This window comes from Henckelia pumila, chromosome 4, assembly GCF_033568475.1.
Source record: "Henckelia pumila isolate YLH828 chromosome 4, ASM3356847v2, whole genome shotgun sequence".
NCBI classification, from domain to species: domain Eukaryota; kingdom Viridiplantae; phylum Streptophyta; class Magnoliopsida; order Lamiales; family Gesneriaceae; genus Henckelia; species Henckelia pumila.
The window spans coordinates 140,454,658-140,472,072 of NC_133123.1; the positions used below are offsets into that span (position 1 = coordinate 140,454,658).

Here is a 17,415-nt window from a genome sequence, read left to right on the forward strand (position 1 = left end):
GCTAACTAACATTAAACTAACATGTCCCTCAGAACATAAGTTTTCAGACATAAAAGAACAAAAGAAACAAATTCCAAATGAGTTTTAGAAGTAAAGCCCTGCTGAGCTAAAAAAATGCACGGTGTCATTGTCCTCATGATAACAATGAATAACAGAAGCACCAGGAACCTGCATTCACGTTTGACGTATATCTTCAACCAAAGGAGTTTCAACAAACGGTGCTGGATTATTTATAGCTTTAACAACCATAGAAGCATCAATTTGTACAATTGATGGGGCATCGATTGTAAAAAAAATTCTGATTAAACATCATGATAAAGTATATGATTTTTTTAATATATATATGTTATCCTGATAGGCCCGGACGGTGAGCCCGGGGTCGGCTTGCAAGACGGGAGCCCGGCGTCATCCCGATAAGTCCCGGGTGATGGGCCCGGGATCATCTCCTAAACCGGGAACCTAGGAGCTCCTTCAGGGGCTCAGGTATCAAAGATAAATATCCAGAAACCAGGGGCCCGTAATACTCGGTGGGCCCTGGGTCATTTCATATAAAAAGAAGCTCATACCTCCTTTACGTGTGGCAGACTCTTACTGCAAATCAAATCATTAGGCAGCATGGTGTAACAGTATGGGCTCGGTATGGGCTCTTCCTAGTATTACTGGGGGGTCAATCCTACGTGACAACTATCCCATCACAAAAACAGTTGTCAGTTGGGCCATGCTGGGCAATCATGGAAGAGGCCGGGTCAATGCGTATAAAAGGGAGGCCCCTTACTACAAACAGGCATGAGAAAAAAATAGAAGGAAAAAACAACAACTCAAAAAAGAACCCACGCCTGGATATTCATTTTATGATGTTCGCATCATTGGCGCCGTCTGTGGGAAATTGAGATTTAAGACGTAGATATGACGATTATTGAGGATCCGGAAAGCTCCCAGCGAGCGATGGCAAATCTGCAGGAGCAAGTGAACGCCATGGTAGAGGCAGCATTACAAAGGATCCTATCTCTACAACAGGAGAAGAGGGAAGGTGATCCGGAGAAACAGCAGGAGAAGGAGCAGGAGAAAAACCAGGAGGAACCAGGGAAGGAGCAGGAGAATACAGTAGATAAGGTGCGGGAAGAAGGAAAAGAGAAGGAGAAGAGAAAAGGAGGACGAGAGGGCATACAGGCGGAATAGGAGGCAGAATCACACGCTGAGTCTGCCCATGTCACCATGGTGGGAGAATTGGAACTGCTGAAGCAGAAAAATTTTAAAGTTAGAAAACACTGACTCGCGGGAATCTTCGCGAGTCAAAAGCTCGGGATGCCCTTTCTCGCCGAAGATTATTAAAGAGCCCTTGCCAGTACAATTCAAATCAGCGAAGATCAAAGGATACGATGGTAGTGGTGATCCAGAAGAGCACATGGCCCGGTTCGAAAATGTAGCCATGTTACATTGTTATAATGATCAAATCAAATGTAAAGTTTTCTTAACCACATTAGAAGATTCTGCCCAAAGGTGGTTTGAAAACTTGGAGGACGGAAGCATTGATGTCTTTAAGAAGTTTCGGGAAATCTTTCTGCAGCATTTCAGCAGCAGTAAACGGTACCGAAAGACTACCCTCAGTCTTTTTGAGGTGAAGCAGGTCGGAGAGGAATCTCTAAGGGCATATATCAAGAAGTTCAACAAAATAACTTTAGAGATTCCAGCGTGCGCACCTGAAACCCGGATTACAGCCTTTACTCAAGGTCTCAGGGAGGGAGAATTCTTCCGGTCGCTGGTAAAGAAAACTCCTCGAAACTTTGAGGACCTTTTAGCCCGGGCTGAAAAGTACATTAACATGGAAGAAGCCCAGAAGCAAAAAAGGGATAAAGATAAGCGAGAGGGAAACAGAGAAAGAGGAAATAGGAATAACTCGGGAGGAGGGAGAAATGATTATCTGGGGAGGTTGATGGCTCATGCCCCGCCGAAAGTAACTAGAGATCGAGGGGTCCATGTGTGCGAGGAGGAAGTTCGGCAGACCTCTCAGAAAGGAGCGGGAAAATATTGCTCAATCCACGAGGTCAATACTCATGATACCAGCGAGTGCAGAAGACGCGCCCCGGAGGCAAAAAGGCCGATGTCAGGAGAGGAAAGGCGGATGGATAAAAGACAGCGAGGACCTTATCGGGCACCAGGATTTGCGGCACACAGGCCTAATAAGGCTGTCTCAGAAAAAGCCCGGGAAGTTCCACCTCAGCGACTGGATGATAGGGCACGAGACGGACCCTCCCGAGGAGTCATCAACATGATATCGGGGGGATCCACTGATGGGGATTCGAATAGGGCCCGGAAATCTTGGAGTAAGAGAGAAGTATTGGGGTTGGTGAAAGAGTGGGTGCCCGGTGAGCCAACTTGTGGCTAAGGGCTTTGATGACTCTTTGTATAAACAATCTTTTGTTTAATATAATTTACACTTTTATTAATGGCAATGACTTTATCTTTCTTCATATTGTTATATTGTGATATACTATTGTTATTTTGATAAAGACCTTGAATATACTATAGTGTATGTAAGATGTGGTAGAACATGGAGATGTCTATCATGAAACACATCTTATAATCACTGTATATTCTAAACTGTTCCTAGTCGATTGAGCCGTTCGATAATAAGGATAAGGATCGCTCGAGTTTGAGACTAGCATTTGCGATGCAGAGTACCACGTTTCATTGGTAAGGAACATAGAGATGTTCGAAGCATGCAAATGGATATTCATATGATGAATGATTGAACTACCCTATCCGGACTTTCCAAGTGGTTATCACTTATCGAGTGGATAAAGTCCGCGGTTTTGGTTGTACACCATTAGTCCTTACTACTTGAAACATCATTGAGACTCTATATGCTAGTACTGTGCTTTGACTCGTTTACCGACTCTATTGGGGTCATCAGGTGTCGGGATTGGGTACAGTTACAACACATATAGAAGTCGATGCTTTATTGTCAAGGATTCACCACATACTTGCGAGTGTGGATATCCTATGCGATCTGAGGAGATATTAGTGTGACGAATCTCTGGCCAGAGTACATGATGTGTTTTAAGAAATGGTTTCTTAGTAACACATGCGATGTCACTATTTGATCTTCAAGATGTATTGCATAGTTATCGAATCTCGAACGACTCTCGATATACCAATGGTTGTTGATTCGATCGGGATATATGGATGAAGGGACCGTACTGTACGCTAACCAAAATCTATTGGTTCTTGCAGGCACTATCAGTGATACCTAGGGAATCATGGGGCGATGTTGCTAGGCGCTCTTACCATGATTCGATGGGCAAGTCGGAAATTGTTGTTCCGAATCACAAGGAGTTGTGAGCCCACGGCTAGCTGTATCCCTGAACCATTGAGGGTCACACAGAGTAATTGATTTTTAATCCCCGTTGAGATATTTAAATTTAAAGAGTTAAATTTAATGAACAAAGAAGTTGGACTTCTTAATTATGAGTAGAGGAGTAAGATTTCCTAAAATGACATAGGGATGGACATTTTTGGAAACCACTGAATTCGGATTCAGAAAAATTTATCTTGACTTTAAAAGGTGCAGAAATGGTTTCTGTGCACATTGGTGAAATCGGTTTATCAATCGGAGTCACGATGAATTTTATATTAATTTCTGAACATGCGGGCTTTGCTTGTCGGGCTTGAACTTATGACTAATGGGCCCTAAGCTGTTAGTGGCCTACATTATAAATAAGTTATTGCAGTACAGAAATTAGACACACAGGTCACAAAATTTTCGAAAAACCCTAGTCTTTTTCTTCTGAAGTGGCCGCCCCCTTTCTCCCCTCTGCTCGGAAAATCCAGTCTGTGAATTTTGATTTACATTCTGGTTTAACGGATCAAATTCGTTAATCTCTTCGTAGAAACTTCTGATAGATTTTCTAGTGCAATCTATCAGAGGGATTAAATATCCGTTCGTGGACCTGATTGAAGAACAGTTCGTCCATCAGTTCCAGGGATATACAACAAGAGCAGAGCAATCTGTTGGTGTCCATAATCTCGCTTCGAGATTGGAGGTAAAAATTTATAATCGTTATTTAATTTTTACACACACACACAATTTAATCGTAAGGTTGATACCCATTATGGAATTGTTCCATATAAAATTTTTAAACTTCCGCTGCACCGGGTATCAATCTTGATTGATCTGATCGCCGCGTTCTCCAACAGTTGGAGGCCCGGAAAGTAACCTCTTGCCCGGTCATTTCCTTCGGGCCAGAGGATTTAAAGGACGTGATCACCCCTCATAATGATGCTTTGCTCATCCAAGCCAGGGTGGCCAACTATGACATAAGGCGGGTTTTTATTGATTCCGAAAGCTCGATAAATGTCATTTTTCAAGAAGCTTTTGAACAAATGGACCTGCTGGGATGTGAGGTCAATCTGGTGAAAACCTCTCTCTACGGGTTCGCAGGGCACACAATACAGCCTCGGGGAGAGGTATGGTTGCCCATTACCCTGGGAACCGGTGAATTGAGAAGAACTATCATGACTCTCTTTTCAATAGTAGAAGCTCCATCTTCCTATAATGTCATCTTAGGGAGACCAGCTTTGAACGCCTTAATGGCTGTGGCCTCTGCATATCATCAAAAGATTAAATTCCCGGTGGGAAACCAGATAGGAGAAGTAAAAGGAGACCAACCCTCTTCTCGAAGGTGTTATGCTGATATTGTACGAGTGGACAACAAGAAAGCCCGGGGTGAGCAAGGGAGAGGTGATCCTTGCAAAAAGGAAGTGTGCACAGTAGGAGAAGTTAAGGAGGAACATGAGGTAGTGCAGTTATTCCCAGAACAACCGGGAAAAATTGTCAAGATAGCTAGGGATTTGGAGGTCGGCCTTATGGATCAGGTGAAAGTGTGCCTGGCCAAGAATACAGATGTATTTGCCTGGTCTTCACAGGAGCTAACTGGAATCCCATCTCAAGTGGCCGAACACAAACTAAATATCCTCCCGGGAGCTCGGGTTATCAAACAAAAGAAGCGGCATTTTGGGGCGAAGAAGGACAAAGTCATCGCTGACCAGGTTCGGGAGTTAAAGGAGGCAGGACATATCCGGGAGGTACAGTTTCTGTTGGGATCGGTTCAGAGGGTAGAGGGGGGGTGAATACACTCTGAAACTTTTCTTCTTCTTCTTCAAAATGATCAAGTGAGGTTTAGTTCACTTAATCTGTTTTCTCAACTTCTAAAACGGTTTGAACAACTTAAATAGTGCGGAAATAGTTCAGAGGTTTTAGTGATGCAAAGTTTATAATGCAATGTATGAGCAGAATGTAAGATAAATAGCAGTAAAGACTAAGGCACGATTTATGGAAGTTCGAAGGCTTAATCCTTCTACGTCTCCCCTTCTTCCACTTAGGAAGGAATTCACTAGAAGACTTTGGTTATTACAACGTCTTGTAATACACCCACTTCAGACTTAGGACTTATCCAATGCCTAATCCGAAACTCCTAGATTTACACAGATAAGATTCTCAGTTCTTATCAGACTGGTGGAAGCTTTCAGAGTAGCTTCAATTCTCTTCAACAATGAGTATAGTTGAGTTGAGCTTCTCAAACTGCAGAGCGGTCGAGAGGCTTGAAAACCCTAGGATGATCCTTGACGATCAGATATGTGAACTGTAGGCGAGGGTTTATTTGAGCAGCAAATGAATGATCTTGTAAGTGTGCTCAAGTATATCAGATGAGGACTTCTGATATTATTCAAGTGATTGAGTTGATTGAGATTTTTCTGAATTGCTTGTCTCTCTTTGTTGTCTACCCTTTTTTTGTTGTTGTTCGTTGTATCACTTCTTGAGCAATCTTCCCTTTATATAGGTCAATCATCAACGTCTTTATTTTGAACGTTCTGATGCTGCATTGAATGCACATTTAATGCTCATAAATGCATTGATGATTCTGCATGAAGATCGTACACTGCAGACAACTTCCAGGGTCCAAAACTGGAATAAACGGTCGAATGCTTTATCTGTAGTCATTCTGTGTTTTTGCTATTTTGGTGCAATCTGTTGTCTCGATTGCAGGAGTCAACATATCTTCTGACACGCCGGTTCTGCTTTTAATAAAAGATCTTGCAAAGAACATCTTGTCACAGGTACTTGTCTTGAGATATCCTGAAAAGCAGTTGGCATTCTACCTGTAGAGATATTTGTCCTCTGCTGGTTTGAATAACCAGTCGATAAGCTTGTGACTTCAACCGGTCGAGAGACAAAGGCGGTTGACAAGCTTCCGGTAGATAGGTTTATCCTCTGCTGGTTTTTATAGCCAGTCGGCAGGCTTGTGACTTCAGCCGGTCGAGAGCAAAGGCGGTTGACAAGCTTCCGGTAGATAGATTTATCCTCTGCTGGTTTTGATAGCCAGTCGATAGGCTTGTGACTTCAGCCGGTCGAGAGCAAAGGCGGTTGACAAGCTTCCGGTAGATAGATTTATCCTCTGCTGGTTTTGATAGCCAGTCGATAGGCTTGTGACTTCAGCCGGTTGAGAGCAAAGGCGGTTGACAAGCTTCCGGTAGAAGTTGTAGTAGATTCCTGAAATACAATGGTTGGCAGCACATTCCTATACAATGAGTTGTTGTTTGTTATCACCAAAATATCGGATTCAACAATTTCCCCCTTTTTGGTGATGGCAAAACTTAAGTGCTCCAAGAACAATATGAAAGCATTAAAATGAACTTCATTGAGAGAATGAATTTCATTAAGTACAATAAGCATTTTTATTACACCTACAGAAAAAAATAAGATGCAGCTGCGATAAGTAAAGAAGAGATAAGTTGTTCATCTTTTGAACCAACTGGCTCCTCCTGACCTATCGCCTTCTCTTCTTCTTCTGTCGGTTTCTTCTTTTCTTCTGGACTCTTCTTCACGTCTTCTTGCCTCTGCTGCTCTACGTTGCTCTTCTTCCCCCTTTTTGGCATAACCTTGGTTGAGTCGAAGGATGACCTCAGTGAGTTGAGTGCCAAGGCAGGCTTGCATAGTGTCTATTTTTGCATCGATTTGAGCAAGTAGAGTGGCTTGCATAGTGTCCATCCGATCATTCAACTTCTTATGAAGGCGGTTTTCGGATCGGATAACTTGTTCGGAGACGGTAGAGAGCGTGTTGATTTGAGTGCGATGATGATTAGTGATCTCTGTGGACAGACGAGCAAGGTCTCGAGACACGGTCTCGAAATGCCGAATCATCGTCTGGCGTGAATTATCGACCGATAAGGATGAGTTTGTTATGTCTTGAGAGAAGGACCTAACCGTTTGCATGAGCTCATGAAGCCGATTTATCAAGGTATGATCTAGAGCTGCGGCCATGGCTTCAATTAAAGAATCATCAGTCTGAAGCATTTGCCCTTCTGGGTAATTTCTTGGTGAAACCGGGCTAGACTCACGATGATGTGGTGCGGGTGAACTGGCTGGAGAGCTACCCGATGGACCTTCCAATAATGGTACAGTTGGAGATGTAATAGTTTCGACTGCAGCCAATATGGTTGGTGGAGTACCAGGATCAGCACTTGGTTCATCCATAATGAGATCTTCCATAAACTTTTCAGTAGATGGAGACGGTTGAAGTGCTGGATCAGCATCAGTCACTTGCTGTTCTGGAGATGCAGGTGATACAATAGTGCTTGATATCTCCGTTGGGGGCACTGTTGCTTCACTACTGCAAGGAGCCTCTGTCACAGAGGTGACAGGTATCTCTTGTGCAACCACTTCTAAAACATCTTGTGAATGACCGGGAGAAGTGTGAGCGGTCGTCACTGGAGAGGAGTGAGCAATCACAACTGCTTCCGGTTGAGTAACTGCTTGGACTGCGGTTGAGGAGGGGTCGACCGATGAAGATGCTGCCACACTAGATCTTAGAGCAGATGATTGAAAGAGGTCAGCAGTGATGAGATCGGTCAGAATCCCATCTGAAGAAGGGAGAGCATAGACGTCTTCTTCACCCTGATCTTGAGTGAGAAAGGTTTTCATCATCACTTGTGCTTCCAGCACATAAGCTTGTAAACAGGCTGCTGAAGCTGGTGTTTTGACATTGTTGAGAGCTTGGAAGTGCTGAAGTAGTTTAGTGATTTGACGTAGACTATCCTGTAGTCCAGTCAAAATCACAAAGTCATCGGCAGCGGTAGGACTCTTGGATTTGAAATTCTTGACACGCTCATTAATTAGCAGAGATAGCAGGCTTCCTCGAAGCTTCAAGTCTATGAGATGTCTTCTTCCCAGAGCCTCCACGATGTCTTCAGTATCAGCAAATAGAAGCATCTTCTGCTCAATGACGTTTAGAGATTTCCATTTAGGAAATATTTGAGCGAGTGTCAAGTGAGTGCGGGAGTGATGCCATCTGTCAAAACGTTGTAGATGACGCTTGACAGTACGGAGCACGTGAGAGATGATCATATTGAGTTCTATCGTAGCTGCTGGTTGAGCCTTGGGTGTGTAGATCATCACACCTTTCCCTTTGTCTTTGGGATCAGCTAGAGTGACCTCAGGAGCTGATGAGGCACCTTCCCGGATTATCACACCCTTTGTAGGACGAGGAGCAGTAGAAGCAACAACGGTAGTAGTCTCGACCGTTGGCAGGGTAGGAGCAAGTCCAGAAAGAGACTTTAGCTTCTTGTGCTGCCTCTTCTTCTCGCCTGCAGGCGTGGATGACACAGCTGCTTTGGAGACCGAAGGGGATGATTTGCTGAAAGCTTGAATCAGTGGAACATTCTCACGTGATTCATCTTCAGAGTCAGATTCGATGATCAGTTGACGCTTGGCAGACTTTTTGGTATGGACTGGTTTGGCCACGACCGGAACCGTTGAAAGCGGTTGAGGGATAGCAATAACCTTTGCGGTTGAGGGCAAGGTGTCGACCGCAGTCTCTTTCTTGTTCAGGAATTTGAGAATCGTAGACTTGTTGAGTCATTTGGTGGGATGCAGAGGCTCAGTCTTGGAAAAGTCCACTCCAAGGACGCCCAAGATGTGGCAGATTTGCAAAGCAAATCCCTCGGATTGCCCTTTGCCCCTGATCATTTCACATAGAATATTGAACAGAATGTCTGACCAGTTTATGTTGATCTTGGAGGCAATACAAGCCATGTATTGAAATTCTCCAGCGTCACCTTGTCGTAAGATCCAGCCTTGGCCAGAAGATTCTTGGCCACGATATTAGTCAGTAGCCTGAATGGAGCTTTGAGAGATGTCTTCTGGGCCGGCAGTTTGATCGGAGCATCAGTAGTTGAGAACTCCTTCAACCAATAAGAGCAGTTACCATCTGGAAGATCCGTGCATTTTGTCAAACCCCTGGAGGGCAGATCAAATGTGCTGGCGAAGAACTTCTGATTGAAGGAGTAGACCTCTGTCTTGATCAAGCATTTGATAGTCCCATGCTCGATTTGAGCGGTTGCGAAGAACTCCTTCAAAACAGGCAAATCGCAGATGGAGCTGCATTCCAGAAATTTCTTCAGTCCAGAGGCTTCAAGCATGGTGAAGACCTCAGATATTCTTGCGTTGTTTGCCTTAACAACGGAATCAAAGTTGATTGCGAAGCAAGTCTTCTGGATCGACATGATAGCTGTAGATAAGAACTCGAGCAGAGAGTAAGCAAAATCTAGAGAGTAATTCGATGATGCGTTTAATACAATATGAAAGCTTTTAGCAAAGGTGAAAGATTGATATACGAGTGTAAAGAAGTATATATAGGAACCTATGGGCCATAGGGTGACGTCATGAAAAGTATTTTTGAAATTCAAAAAAGTTTTGAAGAGCATAATCACGGCGCCCAATTAATGTCATTTGGTTCAAAGCACCAAGCTGCTAGTACGAAGCCTGTCAGAGACTAGTTAAAGGCGGATGATATGCCAATATTTATGGCAACGTAACAGCTAATCTATTAATGTCATATTGACAATCATTCCCCCTAAACACATGCATACTAACTTAAATCTACTAAGCCAAGAATATTTCGAAAATATGAAAACTTAGCGTCTGGTAGAGGCTTGGTGAATATGTCTGCTGCTTGCTGATCGGTAGAGATGTATTCCAGCCTGATTTCCTTCTTTAAGACATGATCTCGGATAAAGTGATGCCTGACATCAATGTGCTTTGTCCTAGAGTGCATCACTGGATTGTGAGTGATGGCTATGACACTTGTATTGTCACAGTAGATTGGAGCTTCACTCGACCGAATCCCATAATCATTAAGCTGCTGTTGAATCCAGAGTATTTGAGCACAACAGCTGCCAGCAGCAAGGTATTCTGCTTCGGCGGTCGAGGTAGCAATTGATGTCTGCTTCTTACTTGACCACGAAATTAGTCTATCTCCAAGGAATTGACATGTGCCACTTGTACTTTTGCGATCAATTCTACAACCTGCATAATCTGCATCTGAATAGCCAATAAGATTGAGATTTGAATCTTTGGGATACCAAAGACCCACATTAGTAGTTCCTTTAATATATTTAAGTATTCGTTTGGTAGCAATGAAATGAGATTGCTTAGGTGCAGCTTGAAATCTAGCACATAAACAAACTGAATACATGATATCCGGTCGACTGGCAGTCAAATAGAGCAGTGAACCAATAAGGCCTCGATACATGGTTACCTCGACCGGAATTCCCCCTTCATCTTTATCAAGCTTAATTGATGTACTCATGGGGGTAGATACAGTTAAGCATTGTTCCATTCCAAACTTCTTTACCAATTCCTTGGCATACTTGGACTGATTGATGAATATTCCAGTTTCAAGTTGCTTTACTTGAAGTCCAAGAAAGAAGTTTAGCTCGCCCATCATGCTCATTTCAAACTTCTCCTGGTGGTTGTTCAACGTACACCTCTTCTTGAAGTAGACCATTGAGGAATGCAGACTTCACATCCATTTGATAAACTTTAAAATTCTTGAAGGTTGCATAAGCAAGAAAGATGCGGATTGCTTCTAGTCTTGCAACTGGCGCGAAGGATTCCTCAAAGTCTATGCCTTCTTCTTGTCTGAATCCTTGAGCAACAAGTCGAGCTTTGTTACGCACAACAGTGCCATGTTCATCGAGCTTGTTACGAAACACCCATCTAGTTCCAATCACATTTTGATTTTTCGGTCGAGGAACTAGATGCCAAACATTGTTGCGGGTGAATTGATTCAACTCTTCTTGCATAGCTTCAATCCAGCTGGCATCTGATAGAGCTTCATCTATTTTCTTGGGCTCTACCTGAGATATGAAAGCTGCATGCAAGAATTCATTAATCATTTGACCACGTGTTTTTCGAGGAGCAGAAGGGTCACCTATGACCAACCCAGGTGGATGATCTTTGTTCCACCTAAAATAATTTCCTAAAGGGTTGTCATCAATTGGTTGATGAACGTCCTCGTTTACTGGATCATCATTGGCTGGAGGATTGTTATCAACCGGTGGATCCACTTCTGGCCTTGTTTGATCACACCCGGTAGAGGGAACTGGATCATCCTTCTTTGGAGGATATAGATCACTGTCACTCTCTTCCTGTAGATTTGTGTTTTCCAGTCTATGACTCAGATCATTTATGCTCCCTTGAGTTTGTTCTGTACAAAGAGTAGATTCATCAAAAACAACATGAATGGTTTCCTCGACCGTTAGTGATCTTTGATTGAACACTCGATAAGCTCTGCTAACGGCTGAGTAACCAATAAAAGTTCCTTCGTCTGCTTTGGCATCGAAGGCTGTCAAATGGTTTTTGCCATTGTTGTGGATAAAACATTTGCACCCAAAAATTTTGAAGTATGAAATATCAGGTTTTGTGCCATTCCAGATCTCATATGGAGTTTTGTTAAATCGTTTATTAATCATAGATCTGTTTTGAGTATAGCAAGCTGTGTTAACTGCTTCTGCCCAAAGCCTTTGAGAAACATTTGAATCAGCAATCATAGTTCTGGCTGCTTCTTTTAAAGTACGGTTCCTTCTTTCAGCCACCCCATTTTGCTGTGGGGATCTAGCAGCTGACAACTCATGCTTGATTCCCTGATCATCTAGATAAGTCATAAGAGTGGTGTTTAAAAATTCAGTCCCTCTATCACTCCTGATTCTATCTATCACAGTAGATTGTTCATTTTGCAAGCGTTTAAAAAGCTTAATCAGGTGAGGTGCAGTTTGATCTTTTGAAGAGAGAAAGATGACCCAAGTAAATCGAGAAAAGTCATCTATAACAACAAGAGCATATCTCATTCCCCCTATGCTTCTTACTGGTATAGGACCAAATAGGTCCATGTGAAGTAAGTCTAAACATTTGGAAGAAGACATACACCCTTTATTTTTAAAGGTTGCTCTCACCTGCTTTCCTAGTTGACAAGCAGGACAAACTTTGTCTTTTATAAAATCTCCTTCGGGCAGACCAGAAACCAAATCATGCTTCCTCAAGTTAAAAATGGACTTAAAATTTAGATGATTTAACCGCTTATGCCACAACCAATGTTTATCATGATGAGCAGTAAGACAAGTAGGTGAAGAAATATGTGAGCAAGACCAGTTTACCTTGTAGGTGTTTAGGTCTCGTACACCGGTCATAAGAGTCTCACCTTTGTCATTTTTTATGAGGCAAGTGTGTTTGTGAAACTCGACCGAATGATCATTGTCACATAGTTGACTAATACTTATCAAATTATAGCATAGTTTGTCAACAAGTAACACATCTTTAATAATGATGTTACCATGGATAATCTTACCCTTACCCACGGTTTTACCTTTGGAGTTGTCTCCAAAGCTGATCTTTGGTCCTTTGCACAACACCACTTCTGTTAGAAGTTCTGGATTCCCTGTCATGTGTCGTGAGCAACCGCTATCTAAATACCAGGTAGTGTCCTTGATAGAAGTGGTTTTCTCGCCCGTTTGGACTTTTAGTACCTGCAAAGAGTGAAGAACTTTTGGTACCCATATCTAGTAGGGTCCAGGTCGGATTAGCCCTTTCGGGACCCACACCTGGAACACCCTTACAGGTTTGCCCGTGTGTGTGTCCAGAAATCTGTGCGGTCGATAGGCAGTAAATGTGTGTGCTTGTGAGGTTGCTGTGTGCTGCTTGCCTTTTTGATTTTCATCAGTTAGCCTGTACCTCTTTTGAACTGGCCTGCAATTAAAGTACTGGTAAGGCTTCTCCTTTGACCATCTTTTCTTAGAGTAGTTAGACTCATTCCATGGCCTTTTGAAATTAGATTGGTTTCCCTTTCTTCTTTCATTAGGTTTTGGTTTGATCCAAGTTCCTCTTTGATTAGAGGTCTGGGGATCCAGATATCCCAGCCCTCTATGCTTAGAGCTTCGTTCGTTAGATACTTTTTGATTTTTGTCAAAGCTGCACTTATCGTGTTCATATATCGTGCTGGACCTGACAAATCTTATTTTGTTAAGATTTCCTTTGTCCAGGCTTGACTGAATACAGGATTCCATAGACTGTTCATTTGTTCCAAACCCTAGACCGGTTTTATCATGTACCGGTCTTTGGATTTCTTGAATCTTGTCAATGGTTACAGAAGATTTATTCCAAGCCTTAATGGTTTCAAGTAGTTTTTTATTCTCAATCAAGGTAGCTTGGAATACTCTTTTCAAGGTGTCGTTCTCAGTAGCCAGCAGACTTAGCTTGACCTTAAGACCATCAAGCTCTTTTTGCTGCATGCAGCTTGATTTGCTTGACTTATCTTTTAGGTCAGCTCTTTCTGCCTTTACTTCCTCGAACTCCTTGGATAATGCTTTGTATTCATTAGCCATTTCGTGTAAAGCAGTAACTAAATCACTGTGAGTAAATTCAGGTGAGCCAAAGTCAAATACCTCCTCAGCTTCTTCTTCGATGTCGGCCATAAGGCATTCCACTTTTTCATCATCGCTGTCATCTGAAGAGCTTCCGGTATTGGAGTTGTCAGAGTCAGACTCAGCCCACTTGCTTTTGCTTTCGTCTGCTACTAGAACCCTTTGGTCTCTTCCTTTTCTAAACGTCCTTTTATCCTCCTTACCCCTTCTTCTTTCGGAGAATTGCTTCTGATCATTGTTCTTAGGCTTGGTGCAGTCTGCAATGAAGTGGCCTGACTTGCCACAGTTAAAACAAGTAGGACCATCCTTTGTATGGTCCGATTTATGATAATTTTTAAATTTAGAATTGTTTTTACGCATAAATCTACCAAATTTCTTGACAAAGAGTGTCATGGCTTCATTGCTGATTTGCTCAGCTGATCTCTTTGGAGCTTCCTCGACCGGTGGACATATCACGGTTGAGGTTAAGGCCTTGGTTGGTTGAGAAGTAGATGGTTCATCTTCTGTTCTCATGTTGAGCTCGAACTCGTAGGCTTTGAGATCTGCAAAGAGATCATGCAGTTCAACCTTGCTTAAGTCTTTTGACTCTCTCATGGCCACTGTCTTGATCTCCCATTCTTTGGGTAAAGCTCTCATAACCTTCACAGCAATTTCACGGTTAGTATAAGTTTTACCTAAAGCAATAAGATCACAGATGATACTACTGAACCGTTCATCAAATTCAGCCATGGTTTCCCCTGGCTTCATTTTGGCGTTGTCATATTTTTGAATGGCCAAAGTGAGCTTGTTTTCCTTTGTCTGGTCATTCCCTTCACATAGCTGAGTGAGCTTCTCCCAAATCTCCTTTGCTGTGGAACATGACTTGATTTTGCTGAACATATTCTTATCCAGTGTTTTGTATAGGATGTCCCGGGCCACATTGTCAAGATTGGCCTTCTTTTTGTCCTCAGTGGTCCACTCAGCTCTTGGTTTCTCAATCATTTGTCTTGCACCATCGGCTAGAGCTGGGTTGACCTTCATAATTTTGATAGGACCGTCTGTTATGACATATAGCATGTCATCATCCTGTGCTGCAAGATGTGCCTGCATGCGAATTTTCCAATCATCATACTCTTCTTTAGAAAACATAGGAATTCTGTTGAAAGAAGTCATGATTTTAAAACTTCAGATCAGCAGTTGAGAAAGGAACCCGCTCTGATACCACTTGTTGGGATCGGTTCAGAGGGTAGAGGGGGGGTGAATACACTCTGAAACTTTTCTTCTTCTTCTTCAAAATGATCAAGTGAGGTTTAGTTCACTTAATCTGTTTTCTCAACTTCTAAAACGGTTTGAACAACTTAAATAGTGCGGAAATAGTTCAGAGGTTTTAGTGATGCAAAGTTTATAATGCAATGTATGAGCAGAATGTAAGATAAATAGCAGTAAAGACTAAGGCACGATTTATGGAAGTTCAAAGGCTTAATCCTTCTACGTCTCCCCTTCTTCCACTTAGGAAGGAATTCACTAGAAGACTTTGGTTATTACAACGTCTTGTAATACACCCACTTCAGACTTAGGACTTATCCAATGCCTAATCCGAAACTCCTAGATTTACACAGATAAGATTCTCAGTTCTTATCAGACTGGTGGAAACTTTCAGAGTAGCTTCAATTCTCTTCAACAATGAGTATAGTTGAGTTGAGCTTCTCAAACTGCAGAGCGGTCGAGAGGCTTGAAAACCCTAGGATGATCCTTGACGATCAGATATGTGAACTGTAGGCGAGGGTTTATTTGAGCAGCAAATGAATGATCTTGTAAGTGTGCTCAAGTATATCAGATGAGGACTTCTGATATTATTCAAGTGATTGAGTTGATTGAGATTTTTCTGAATTGCTTGTCTCTCTTTGTTGTCTACCCTTTTTTTGTTGTTGTTCGTTGTATCACTTCTTGAGCAATCTTCCCTTTATATAGGTCAATCATCAACGTCTTTATTTTGAACGTTCTGATGCTGCATTGAATGCACATTTAATGCTCATAAATGCATTGATGATTCTGCATGAAGATCGTACACTGCAGACAACTTCCAGGGTCCAAAACTGGAATAAACGGTCGAATGCTTTATCTGTAGTCATTCTGTGTTTTTGCCATTTTGGTGCAACCTGTTGTCTCGATTGCAGGAGTCAACATATCTTCTGACACGCCGGTTCTGCTTTTAATAAAAGATCTTGCAAAGAACATCTTGTCACAGGTACTTGTCTTGAGATATCCTGAAAAGCAGTTGACATTCTACCTGTAGAGATATTTGTCCTCTGCTGGTTTGAATAACCAGTCGATAAGCTTGTGACTTCAACCGGTCGAGAGACAAAGGCGGTTGACAAGCTTCCGGTAGATAGGTTTATCCTCTGCTGGTTTTGATAGCCAGTCGACAGGCTTGTGACTTCAGCCGGTCGAGAGCAAAGGCGGTTGACAAGCTTCCGGTAGATAGATTTATCCTCTGCTGGTTTTGATAGCCAGTCGATAGGCTTGTGACTTCAGCCGGTCGAGAGCAAAGGCGGTTGACAAGCTTCCGGTAGATAGATTTATCCTCTGCTGGTTTTGATAGCCAGTCGATAGGCTTGTGACTTCAGCCGGTTGAGAGCAAAGGCGGTTGACAAGCTTCCGGTAGAAGTTGTAGTAGATTCCTGAAATACAATGGTTGGCAGCACATTCCTATACAATGAGTTGTTGTTTGTTATCACCAAAATATCGGATTCAACAGTTTCCTACTTGGCTGTCTAATGTGGTACTGGTACCCAAAGCCACCGGGAAGTGGAGGATGTGCATTGATTTCCGGAACCTGAATGAAGCTTGCCCTAAAGATTGTTACCCCCTCCCTCGGGTTGATCAGCTGGTGGACTCCACATCAGGCTTTGAGTTGCTCAGCTTTATGGACGCATACCAGGGATACCACCAAATCCCCCTGGCACAGGAGGATCAAGACAAGGTTAGTTTTATCACTTCCGGAGGGACTTTTTGTTATGTGGTTATGCCGTTCGGGTTAAAAAATGCAGGGGCTACTTATCAAAGGATGATGGACAAGGTCTTTCAGGGCCAGCTCGGCCGGAATGTGAAGGTATATGTAGATGACATCCTGGTAAAGTCCCGAACTGGGCGGAATTTCATTCCCGACTTAGAAGAAACCTTCAACACTCTTCAGAAGTACGGGGTAAAGCTTAACCCAGCCAAGTGTGTTTTCGGAGTCAAGAGTGGGAAGTTTTTGGGTTTTGTGGTAACGGAAAGAGGGATAGAGGTAAATCCCGAAAAGGTGAAAATATTGAAAGAAATGCCCTCACCAACCTCTATCAGGGAAGTGCAGCGATTGACAGGGAGAATCACCGCCCTGTCCCGATTCATCGCCCGCTCGGCTCATAGGAGTTATCCCTTCTTCCAGGTGTTGAGGAAGGCCCAAAAATTTGGATGGACTCAAGAATGCGAGAAAGCTTTTCAGGAGTTGAAGGAGCATCTGGCTAATCTGCCGGTTCTGGTCAAACCAAAGCCCGGAGAAAGGTTGTGGGTATATCTCTCTACAATCGAGCATGCTGTGAGTTCCATGCTGATAAGAGAGGAAGCCAGGGACTAGAAACCTGTCTATTATGTAAGTCATGCCTTGAAAGGACCAGAAACTAGGTATGGTGATATAGA

General features: G+C 42.8%; 1 protein-coding gene across 1 annotated transcript; it reads left to right on the forward strand.

Annotated features, from left to right (window-relative positions):
• Positions 1 to 945: 945 nt before the first annotated feature.
• Positions 946 to 17,353, forward strand: LOC140861901 (uncharacterized). Its single transcript, XM_073264904.1, has 4 exons — positions 946 to 1,162; positions 1,362 to 2,359; positions 4,198 to 5,085; positions 16,493 to 17,353. The coding sequence occupies exons 1-4, from the start codon at positions 946 to 948 to the stop codon at positions 17,351 to 17,353; spliced, it is 2,964 nt and encodes a 987-aa protein (XP_073121005.1).
• The last annotated feature ends 62 nt before the right edge of the window (positions 17,354 to 17,415 follow it).

Coding starts and splice junctions, on each gene's coding strand:
- LOC140861901 (XM_073264904.1), top strand. CDS start 946: ATGGCAAATCTGCAGGAGCAAGTGAACGCCATGGTAGAGGCAGCATTA. Junction 2,360..4,197: donor TGGGGTTGGTGAAAGAGTGG/GTGCCCGGTGAG, acceptor GTTCTCCAACAG/TTGGAGGCCCGGAAAGTAAC. Junction 5,086..16,492: donor AGGCAGGACATATCCGGGAG/GTACAGTTTCTG, acceptor CGGATTCAACAG/TTTCCTACTTGGCTGTCTAA.